We start from the raw sequence: 12,182 nt of genomic DNA on the forward strand, positions 1-12,182 counted from the left end.
AAAATGAGGTAACAATAGCAGCTCCCGCATACTGAAGTTTGCAGTGAGGGATTAAGTGAGATGCTGCCTCTGAAATGCTTTGCTCAATGCCTGCCTTATACACATTTGGGGAAAAATAACTCTTTTGTTCTTTGTTTATGGGTCAGTCACTGTGTTGGGTGCATTATATCTATTTATAAATAATTTTAATCAAACTACACAAACTTCAGGGAAAGTATAGTTATTTTCCTCTTACAGATAAAGGAACTGAGGCTCTGAGAGGTTGAACAACCAGATTAGAGGGGTAGAAAGTCTTGAATTCAGAATTTTTGGATCTCAGTCTAGTGCTCTTTTTACCATACCATAATACATTCTCTTTTGAAAAAAATCAATTAATGGAGACATTATTTATTATTTTTAAAATTTTATTCTGTACCATGTATGATCACCTTAAATCTATGCATACAGCCTTTCTCTGGAATTCTGTCAATTCCTGAACATATTTTCGCTTTTGTATCTTAGCTCAGGAGACTGTTGTGTTTTTATGAGGATTTGGAACTTTAATACTTTTTATTCACCTCAGGATTGGCCTCATTCTTAAAGTGCATCACTGTGTTAATGCCTCATGTCCACCTTCTAATAGCCAGGAGGTCTTTTTTCTATCATATAGACCATCTCTTGCCTACAGCCCTCTATACAGATTCTAACTGATGTGGGTATAAATAAATGTCCAGTTGTAAACATTAGAAAACTCAATTCAAGATTGAGTCAAAAAAGAATTTTACTAACCATTTAGAACAGGAAAATCTAGTGGTATGAAGTTTCAGGCACTAAGACATCCAAGTCAGAACTTGGGCTTCCTCTCTACATATCTTGGCCCTTGTTTGCTCTCTGTTTGCTTTACTCTCAGTCAGGTTCTGTCTTAGTGGTGGTAGGATAGTTCAAAGAGCTCTAGGATCATAGCCTAGTCTGATTGTAAGTTCAGCAGAAGGAAAAATGGTCTTCTAAATTTCCGAGAAAAGTCCCAGAATTGAATCTCATTGGATTCCAGTTGATCATGTGCCCATTTTGAACCAATCACTGTGACTAGAGGTTGCATTGCTCTAACTGGCCAACATGAGTCACCTGACCATCCTTAAGGCTTTACTTGAACCTAAGGTACTGTGAATGGAGGAAGGTAGATCCCCAAGGAAACTGGGTAACTCAGGGTAAATAGAACCTATTTGTCTATGATTACAACAACTGTTTATTTGTATTTTGAAAACTTTAATCTGTGGGGTCATGGGTGTTTGCCCAATTCCCTCAAAATACTCTTCATTCTACTCCCACCGATGCAGCTGCTGGCTTCCAAGGTGACCCATGTCCCTCAGCTTGCTTTTCCCCCAACCCTTGCTCTGTTTAATGGTATTCCCTTTTTTGAGTTATTAAAGACCATTACTGGTCAATTAGCAAGATGGACTGTTCGCCAAAAGAAAATCAGATGTCTAGATCAGAGTAATACTGGGTGACAGTTGCGGGTGCATTTTTTTTTTGGAATTTTGTTACATGTATTTATCTTGGACTCTGTCCAAGGTTTTTAAAAAGTATTTGTGTAATAGTTGTATTTTTAAGGTGATCTTGCCAGAGCAAAGTAGGAGCTTGGCCATTAAGTGAGGACAATCACCAGAGCAGTAAATCCTGCCAAAAATGCATGATGATGCAACAGAAGATGACCTCAGATCACTTTTCTCCTGCCCTTTGGCTCCCATAACTTCCGTTTCCTAGGGCTGGGTATTTTTTAATTTTTGTGTGCCATCTCTTGGACCCTATGTTTCCTTTTTAATTTCACCTCTGAGTGTCTCTTAGTTTAAGCAGAGTAAAGGAGAAATCCGGAATCCCTAACTCTAGCCATTTCTTATCCAAGACTAGTCATTTACTTATCCCACCAATTCAGTAAGCAATTTCTAAATTTCTAGTAGCATCACGACCTTCTCCAACCACATCCTGTGGTTAATAATATGGGTGTTAGCAATGGAGGGAGTCCCAGCTCTGTTTTTTATAACTATCCACATGACCTTGGATTCATTACTTACCCTTTTTAAGTTTTTGCTTCATTATTTGTGAGATGGGATTAATAACACTACCTCATAGGATTATTATAGAAATGAAGTGAGCTAATAAGGACTTCAGAGCTCCCAACACATGGTGAGCACTAAACAAATGTTAAGTATTATTATTATGACCTAACTCTTTCATATGTTTCAGTTCAAATTAGAATCTTTATAAAAACTCCACACTGTAGTGTCCATTTCACTGATGGAAGGTCAAAATCCCAGATGGAGGAGACCGCAAATAGAAGTGCTGGTTATTCATTCATTGATTCCATCAACAATTATTTATTGAACATGTGCACTATACAGGGCATATTTGCCTGCTTATAAGTATATAGCAAGGGACCATTATATCCTGTGGGTCTTGCAAAAGAAACACACCACTAGATTCCTGTCCTCAAGAAACTTGCACTCCAGTGGAAAAGCTATAACAATCCAGGAAGGAATAATACAGAAACTAAGACTGCTCATCATCAGAAGGTGGTATGCACACTGTATGTTCTCAGGGGGTTCTAGAATGAGTATAAGCAGTGTTTGGCACATAGTAGACACCCCCAAAACACTGGTTGAAGGAATAAGTAATGAGTGAATCAGTGGGATGAGTGATGGTTGTTGACAAGGACTCTTGACTTTAGTCCAGTTCACTCCCAGGCCTTTGCTAAGCACCAATAGACAGACTGCAGTGAGAGTCAAGATCATTGATCATGTTGGCCATACACAAGGACACCTTAGGTTATAAAGAAATAGAACTAGCAACTCACCTCAATCCCCCTCATAGCCCAATCTGTGACCTCATGCAGGTGTGATCCCTCTAGGACTCACCTCCCTTCGTCTACACCCATATGGTCCTCCCACAAAGACATAATGTCTTTCTGAAGCTGTCTTCGAAATCTTCCAGCTTAAACCTCAAGTCCTTGAGATTGTCTGGGAGATTCCCCGCAGAGAATGCAAATTGTTTAATTCCCATGGAAATAGCTGCTACCCTGGGTATAGTGAATGGGTTCAACTGAATACTGCTAGGTATGTGAGAAGCTGGAACTTGTGACTAATAATGTGATTGTACTCTGGCAGTGGGTAAGGTGAGCATTTTCTGAAAAATCTCCCCATAAACATCATCATTATTTTACAGTACATGTCATTTCATAACACACACACAAATACACTCTCTAAATATGTTTATTTTGTTTTATTTGTTATTTCAATGAATGTTCACTTTATTTTATTGATCAACTTAATTAGAAGCACTACATCTCATAAAACACAAATCTGTTTTACATTTCTGAAATTAATGGTAAGACAAGGTCTGATGTTACAGATTTGAAGCAAAGACTATGTGGAAAGTGGGTATGGCAATAGAATCTGATGACTTTACCTTTTTGGAAATTGTTTAAGTATTTTGATCATTTTTAACATTTGCATACAGAAAATTCACCTTTTTGGTGTATAGTTATGTATATTTTAACACATGCAGAGATGTGTGTAACCACCGACACAAACAGGATGCAAAGCAGTTCTATCAGCTGAAAGCTGCCTCTTTGTAATCAAACCCTCCTCTATCCCCGTCCCTGGCAGTCACTGATCTTCTCTCCATCCCTATAATTTTTTTATTTTACAGAATGGCATGTAAATGAAACCATACAGTAAGTAACCTTTTGAGACTGTTTTTCTTTTTCACTTAGTATGGGGCATTTGAAATTTACCTGTGTTTTGCACCAATTAATAGTTCATTCGTTTTTATCAATAAGTGATATACCATTGTATAAATGTTATCACCGTCTATTTATTCATTTACCCATTGAGGAACATTTGGGGATGTTTCCAGTTTGGGGCAATTATGAATAATACTTTTGTAAAAAACTTTATGTGCCAAGGTTTTATGTAAACATAAAGTTTCATTTCTCTTGGATAATACCAAGAGATGGTAAGTGAACCATATAGTAAGTGTACATTTGACTTTGTATGAAAATGCCAAACTGCTGTCCAGAATGACTGTGCAATTTTGCATTCCTACCGTCAATGTATGAGAGTTCCAGTTGCTCTGCACTCTTGCTCACACATGGAGTTGTCATGAATGCACATTTTAACCATTCTAATAGGTATATTGTGGTATCTCTTAATTTGCATTGCTCTACTGAAGAATGTTGAGCATATTTTCATGTGTTTGCCATTGGTAAGTCTTCTAGGATAAAATGTCTTTTCAGATATTTTGCCTATTTTTTTAGTTGGGTTTTTTTTTTTTTTTTGAGTTGTAAAAATTCTTTATAAATCCTGGATACAAGTCCTTTGCTTCCTCCTCTTCCCATTACTGGAAGAGATTGTATGGAATTGGTGTTATTCCTTCTACAATGTTTAGTAGAATTCCTTAATGAAGATAGCTGGGACTGTAGTTTTCTTTTCTTGGAGGGCTTTCAACTATGAATTTAATATGTTTAATAAATATAGGACTATTCAGGTTATCTACTTCTCATTGAGTGAATTTTGTTAGTCTGTGTCTTTTATCCATTTTATCTAAAAGGTCTAATTTATGTTCAGAGAGTTGTTTGTAGTACTCCCTTATCTGTTTGTATCTGTGTAGTTTATAGTTGATATCCCATCTTTCATATCTAACATTGATAATGTATCTTCTCTCTCTAGTTTTTTTTTTTTTTTTTTTTGAGGCGGAGTCTCGCTCTGTCCCCCAGGCTGGAGTGCAGTGGCCCAATCTCAGCTCACTGCAAGCTCTGCCTCCCAGATTCACGCCATTCTCCTGCCTCAGTCTCCTGAGTAGCTGGGACTACAAGCACCCGCCACCTCGCCCGGCTAGTTTTTTGTATTTTTTTTTAGTAGAGATGAGGTTTCACCGGGTTAGCCAGGATGGTCTCGATCTCCTGACCTTGTGATCCGCCCGTCTCGGCCTCCCAAAGTGCTGGGATTACAGGCTTGAGCCACCGCGCCCAGCCTCTCTCTAGTTTTTTGGTAAATCTAGTGAGAAATTTATCAACTATATTGATCTTTTATAAAAACCAGCCTCTAATATTATTGATCTTCTATATTGTTTTATTTTTTCTTCAATTTCATTAATTTCTGTTTTTATATTTATCATTTTATTACTTGTGCTTGCTTTGGTTTTAGCTGGCTATTCTTTTTTCTCGATTCTTAAAGTGGAAGCTTAGATTACAGATTTCAGAACTTCATTATTTTCTAAAATAAGTGTTTTATGTATACATTTTCTACTAAGCACTGCTTTAGCTGCATCTCACAAATTTTGATATGTTGTATGCTTATTTGAATTCAATTCAAAATATTTTTAAATAATCTTTGAGACTTCCTTGTTGATCAAGGAATTTCTTAAAGTGTGTTGCTTAATTTCCAAATAACTGGAAGCATTTTGGATATCTTTCTGGATATTAATCTAATTGATTCCGTTATGGTGAGAGAACATACTTTGTATAATTTCATTATCTTAAATGTAATGAAGTTTGTTCTGTGACCCAGAATGTGATCTGTTTTGGTAAATGTTCCACGTATACCTGAAAATAGTGTACATTATGTTGTTGTTTGGGTGGGATATTCCATAAATGTTCATAAGGTCAAGGTTTTTGATAGTGTTGTTTAGGTTTTCTATATTCCATATTCTTGTGGATTTTTTGTCTACTTGTGCTATAAATTACTAAAAGAAGATAATTGAAGTCTCTAACTATAATTCTGTATTTCTCTTTATCCTTTCAGTTCCATCAGCCATTGTTTCATCATTATTGAAGCTCTGTTATCAAGTATATGCACATTTAAGGTTGTTATATCTTCTTGGTGAGCTGGCTCTTTTGTTATTATTATTATGTAATGTCTCTATTCCTGATAATTTCCTTTTTCTGAAGCCTATTTTGTCTAATAGACTTACATTAATATAAGTTTATATATTACTAATAATTATATTAATTTAGAGGCTAGCTTTCTTTTGATTAATCATTTTATGGCAGGGGCTTTCCCATCCTTTTACTTTTAATTTATCAATAACATTGTGTTTGAAGTGAATTCTGTAACAGCATGTAGTTGGGTCTTCTTGTTGCTTTTTTATCCAATCCAACAATCTTCAGCTTTTAATTTATGTGTTTAGACCATTTATTTTTAGCTTAAGTATTGATATGGTTATATTTAGGTATACCATTTTATTATCAGTTTTCTATTCTCTTCCTCTTTTCTGCCTTTCAGGTTATTTGAAAATTTCTTGTCATTCATTTTAGCTTATCTGTTGGCTTTTTTTTTTTTTTTTTACTATACTTTTGTTTTATAACTCATATAGCTGTTTCTTTAGGGATTACAATACACACACCTAGGTTTTCTCAGGCTACTTAGAGTTTACTATATCAACTAAAGTATATATACCTTACAACTATATAAATTCCTTGCCCTTTACCCTTTATGCTGCAGTGGTCATATTATTGAATCTAAATATATTAAAAATGCTACCAGATATGTTATAATTTTCACTTTCAACAGTCATACAAAAATATGAATGTTACACAGTTTTGCATGTCACCCTTTTATTGGGGCCATGCCAATCTTCTCTGTATGGTTTCTATTTTAGAATGTGTGCTGCCAAAGTAATATGTTTTTAGAGTACTTTCCTAGTAAAAATTTGTCCAAAACTTGCACTACATTTGTGAAACTATGGGCTGGAAGTAGACATATAGTGTTTTTCTCTGGACAAAGCTGCAATTGACTCTAACCAATTATTCTTTGACATTAAAGGGTACAAAATAAAGTCCTTTTATCTTGAGCTCTAAGGCATAATATGAAATTGAAAATAGAAAATATGCACAGAAATAGTTTATGGCCAAAGAAGAACTTTTTTTGCAGCATGAAGATTTATAATATCAAAACTATAAGATATCTGCAGGGATGTCCAAATGGGAGATACTTCCTATAAAATGTTCTTGAAAGGAATCTGTCCAGTTTTCCAATAGCAGTAGGTATTTGGAGAAGATAAAATGAAAGTTAACTCTGATAGGTTTGAGATTAAGGAAAGGGAAATCATACCACACCTTGTTTAGATCATAGTCAAGGAAATGATCTAAAATACTTGTAACACATTTTTCATTAAAACAAAAAACAAAAACCCTCAAGGCATTTTATGCATATAATTTTGTTTGCTACTACCACGTTGCCATTAAGAATATTGCCCACACTTCAATGCAGGGATGTTTTGAGTCTGTGCCTCATGCAGTGAAGGCACCAGTCTCCCTCTGTAACCTTGGTCCTTCCCTAAAGTATGTAGTCATTGGCTCAGAATGTACAACTGTGAAGGTGACCGTTTCTCTAAAGGCTTTGGTGATGTAAGCCTGAAACCAAGTGGGAGGAAAGCAATTAAACATCACCTTCATTAAGCTGTAATGTACCAAGAGGGTTGCACGTTAGGCTTGGTGACTGCTTTCTTCAGGAAGGAGGAATTTGCAACTAGAGTCTGTGGAGAAACAGCTGCAATAAAGGGTAGTGAGGGTGCCTTTCCCTGTTCTTTGCCTATCAGATGCCTGACCTTTCAGGAAGGTTCAGCTAAAATGCTCTATGAAGCCTTTTCCTCTCCTCACCCCAACCATGATAAATAGTATCTTTACATAATAGCTTGTATAGCTCCTTCATCTTCCCAATTCATGTGGCAGCCTTACTTTTCCTTTCATATAACTATTATTCTGAAAGGGATTTTGATCTCTGTTAAGACCGTTAAAACTATGTCTTCATTTTCTCAAAGCGACTTCCATAGTGTGCACTAAGAAAAGCAGTTTACAGAGCAGTTGAGAGGACAGGCTCAAGTCTGTCTGGGTTTAAATCCTGACTTCACCATTTCCTAGCTGAATGACTAGGGGTAAGTTACTTAAATAATTCATGTCTCAGTTTCCCCACTTGTAAAATTGGGATCATTATACTATTTGTAAATATTATACAAGTTCAGACATGTAAAGTGCTCAACATTTTTGCCTAGCACATAATAAGTATTATTACTTATTTTTTATTAAGCAATGAATTTTTTTATAAAGCTATGAAACAAATACATGTTTTTAGAAAGGCAAGACAGAGCACAAACAGGATTAATTAAAGAGAAGCCAAAGAAGACAAAGAGAATTCCACCAGATTCTGGTGCAAAAGATTCAGTAACTATTTTTTAAAGAAATGAAGGCTGGGAATGTCTGTTGGTACAACCACTTTAGAAAACCTATGGCAGTGTATACATAAGGAGAGCATTCTCATACACTACAACTCGGCAAGTCCACTCCTAAGTATACATCCAAGAGAAAAGTGTCTGTGAATCCAACCAAAAGATGTTTGATAGAATGTTCATGACAGAGTAGTCATGATATAGTCAACTGCACAAATGTCCATCGACAGAAAATGAATAAATAAGTGTGTCAGTGAAAACGGATGATACACAACTACACTTAGCACAATGGATGACTCTCACAAACATAGTAATGAGTGAAAGAAGCAGGACACCAACATTCCAGGCAAAATGATCCTATGCTGTCACAAGCCAGAATAATGGTTACCCTGGGACAGGGGAGAAGGAAGAAAAGATGTAGAGAGGAGAGAGCAGGAGGAGCTTCAAGGGGTGTTGCTAACATTTTATTCTTCATCTGGCGCTGGTTACATGGGTGGGTTCGATTGTGAAAATTCATTGAGGCATACACCTAAGGTATGTGCATCTTTTCTGTGTTTGCATCCTACTTCACTAAAACAACCAGAAGAGAACAAGAATGAAGTAAGATCAGAAAATAGAGGAAGAAATAGAAAGAAAATGAAAGAAGGGGGAAGAAAAATAAACAAACCCAGAAGGCTGAAAGGCATGAATCCTTCCCTGAGCCCAACCTGACCCGGTTGACTCACCCCTCTGCTCCAGGCGCCACCCCTGCCCTGCCCCTCCCCGGCAACCTACTCTCCTTTTGCTCAGGCCAAGGATGGCAAGTGCCCCTTTTGGTGGGGGTTCTGAGCATCGCTAAGACAGGAAGGGCTTTCCAAGTGGGTAACGCTGGTAGTGGAGTAACTCGAAGAAGCTGACGCTTTATTAAAGAAACAGAAGACTTGAGAGCCATCTCCTCTCTTCCTTCCCCTTCCCTTTTCCCCTTCCTCTTCCCCTTCCCCTTCTCCTCGACTCTGTCTCCCTCCCCCTCATTATCAGCCCCCAGGACATGTGGCTTTGCCAGGGCCAGCTCTGTCCCCGCCTTCTGCCCTGCGGGGTCTTGGGGCGGGGGCCGTGGCCCGGCCCAGGCCGGAGCTCCCGGGGTGTCCCCGCCGCGTCCCCGCCCGGCTGACCCCGCCCTGCAGCCGTCGGCTATTTTGGGCGCGTTGGCGGCGGCCGGATCGCTGACAGTCGCGGATCCTGTGACACCTCCGGGCAGCCCGGCACTTGTTGCTCCCAGGACCTGTTGTCATCCCCTTAACCCGGCTTTCACCGTGGCCCCCTGCCTCCTCCCGGCTTCGCTCCTTTTCTTGTAAGCACCTGGGACACTGATCTCTCAGACCCCGCTGCCAGGGCTGGAGAAATAGATGGTTTTATGAAAAATTAAACACTGCCCTTAAGAAGGGCCCCGCTGGGCAGCGGCAGGAGCGCAGAGTGCTGGCCCAGGCGCTGCGGAGGTGGCGCCTTCCCGGCCCGGGACAGTGGCCCCGGGCGCCAACGGCATGACAGACTCGGCGACAGCTAACGGGGACGACAGGGACCCCGAGATCGAGCTCTTCGTGAAGGTAGGTCAGAGTCCAGTCTCCCGCAGCACCTGCCGCACCTGCCGCGTCTCCCGCCGGGCTCACGCACCAGAGCGCGGGGTGCACTGGACTTCGGACCCTCCCAGGAGGGCGGTGCGGAGCCCTGCGCTCCCCTGTGGCCTTTGCGCAGGCCAGCGCCCCGCTGCGAGGCTCCTGGGCGGAATGGAGGAAGGCAGGTTCCGGCAGGTGGCTATCTTCTCGGAGAGTTGACCTGCAGTTTGTCAACCCCCGCCCCCGCCTCCACTGTCACCGCTGCGAGTCCGAGTCCAGAGCCCTGTCCGGGCGCGATTCGGGCTGGTCCTGAAAGATGTCTCCAGGTGTCGGGATGCGGCAGAAACCTGGCTGGACCCGTGAACCTTTCCTCTAAAATGGGAGGAGGGGAGGGATGGGAGAGAAACGTTACTGACACAATTATCTTTGGCAAAGCGAAAATACATTTCGTAAAATTCCCTTTCTCTCTTTTGCTCAGAGATCCTAAAATAAAAGCCAAGGAGACAAAAATGTTTCCTTGCTTGGTGACTTGCAAAGCAGAAAACAAGCTCTCCGTTCTCCGACGTTATTATTTTTGTCATAATCATAATTTTTCAAGGCAGTATCGAGGAAATGTTAGGCGTTTGGTAGTACGGAGAGCCTATCGTTCAGCCTGATGCAGACAGGGATGAAGGAGCACAGTGCAAATTTAAATGAAGTCGCCTTGCTACCTGGACAGAAACTGCCTAATGTCAGAGCTGCTGTACTTTATTTGCAACCTGTAGGAGGAAGGATGGAGGGGAGGCCTCTGCACCGTTTCCTGGTCCGCCGGTGTAAGGAGAAAGAAACATTTGATCAGCCCTTGGTGCCGACGCTGCAGAAGTAGGGAAACCTGAGGCTGCGGGAGAGTAGCCTCCAGGGCTGAGCAGAAACAGTCGCCAGGACTTGGGGGAGGGGAAGTCGGGGACTGCCTGGGCGCCAAGACCTTTCACAAAGGGGGAAAATCCTCCCACTGCAAAGTTTCCCGAGAAATATGCAGATCGTTGAGAAGGGAAGAGTCACTGGTGCCTGTCAGAGGCCTCCTGGCAGAATTTAAAAGGCGTAAATATTCCCTGGAATTGGGAAAATGTTATTTTGCCCCAAAAACCCTTTCTACAAGCTAATTAAATAGATGTTTGCAGAAAGTATGAGATCTACATATACCGTGATAACAATCCACGGTCCTTGGTACTTTCTGACTCCTAAAATATATAAAAATGAACTGTGACTTACTTTACACTTGGTACATGATCTGTCTCCATTGTCCCAGGCTACCACAAGGTGTGTTAAATTTCTTCTGCTGAATTTTACATTCTTCGTGTTTATTTTTCAAACTTACACCTGACATTTAGTGACACTTGCTTTCTTCAGCCTGTTCTCTTCCCACTGTGGTCCCTGTCTGCTCCTTTGGTTTCTGGGACTCCCCGCACCAGGCAGGATTTCCAGGTCCACTGGCAGACCCAGGTAATAAAGGAGGTCATGTCTCATCTGATGCTGGGCAATGTTGGACCTTAGGGTAGCAGGGGGTGTTCTGAACCCCAGCGGCCAGGCCTGGGGCCTAGGGAGTGAACAGGGAGAGCTTTAACAGAGTCTTGCTGCTCTCCTTGAAGAAAGCGATTCTAGGACTTACTCAGATTCCCTGAGAATAGGGAGTTTCAAGGTGTCAAGTTCCTGAAAGATATTTGAAACACAAATTGGTTCTTTAGAGCCAAAGGAGCCCTTTGCCCCACTCCTTGGTGTGGAGACCGATTCTACCTGCACCTTTGGAATTTTCTTGTTGGCAGTGTTGGAGAGTCTCTCCATTTATATAACAACCTTACTGCACAATTTGCAGCATTCCCCAAAGAATTCTAAAATGATTGCGTTGTCATTTGTTTTTTCCCTAAAGGAAATCAATCCATGAGAACCAGGCAGGCCTTCATGGCTACCTCAAAAACCAGATTGATGGGGAGATCAAAACATCAGGTATGAAAGTTGTTTTGACCCCTCCCTCAACCCCATTTTTTTTTTTTGAGCTTCAGGTTAGTAATTCTCATTTACAAGTAAATGGGACAAATAAAGGCTAGAAATATTGTGAAATAAAGATGCTGCCCAGGCCTTACTTGAACTGTGTCATTTGAGGGAAGTGATGTCATTGTGAACAGAATCACACTTTTCCAAAGTTTGGAGCTTCTCTGAAGTACATGATTCCCCATAAAAAGAAAGGTCTTGTTGATGGTGTCAGGTAACTGAAGCGCTTTCTGCAGGGCAGAGTGGGTTGGTTTTTATGAAGACTTCCAAGCAGGGTGGGTTTCACTCAGTTATAGTCATGACTTGGCCATTTTCAACACCCCCTTGGAAGGACCTCCCAACCTCTTGTTTCCACTGGGTGTA

The 12,182-nt window shown here is 40.6% G+C and overlaps 1 protein-coding gene across 2 annotated transcripts in view; it reads left to right on the plus strand.

The window, feature by feature from the left end:
* Window positions 1–9,371: 9,371 nt before the first annotated feature.
* The window catches only part of CLIC5 (chloride intracellular channel 5), a 112,700-nt gene continuing 109,889 nt past the window's right edge, over window positions 9,372–12,182 (plus strand). For both annotated transcript variants that reach the window (XM_011960300.1, XM_011960301.1), the window contains exon 1: window positions 9,372–9,782. In XM_011960300.1, coding sequence (XP_011815690.1) covers window positions 9,720–9,782 — 63 coding nt within the window. In that variant the 5' untranslated portion in view covers window positions 9,372–9,719. The remainder of the gene's footprint in view (window positions 9,783–12,182) is intronic.

This window comes from Colobus angolensis, unplaced genomic scaffold (assembly GCF_000951035.1).
Source record: "Colobus angolensis palliatus isolate OR3802 unplaced genomic scaffold, Cang.pa_1.0 Scaffold51, whole genome shotgun sequence".
Taxonomy (NCBI): domain Eukaryota; kingdom Metazoa; phylum Chordata; class Mammalia; order Primates; family Cercopithecidae; genus Colobus; species Colobus angolensis.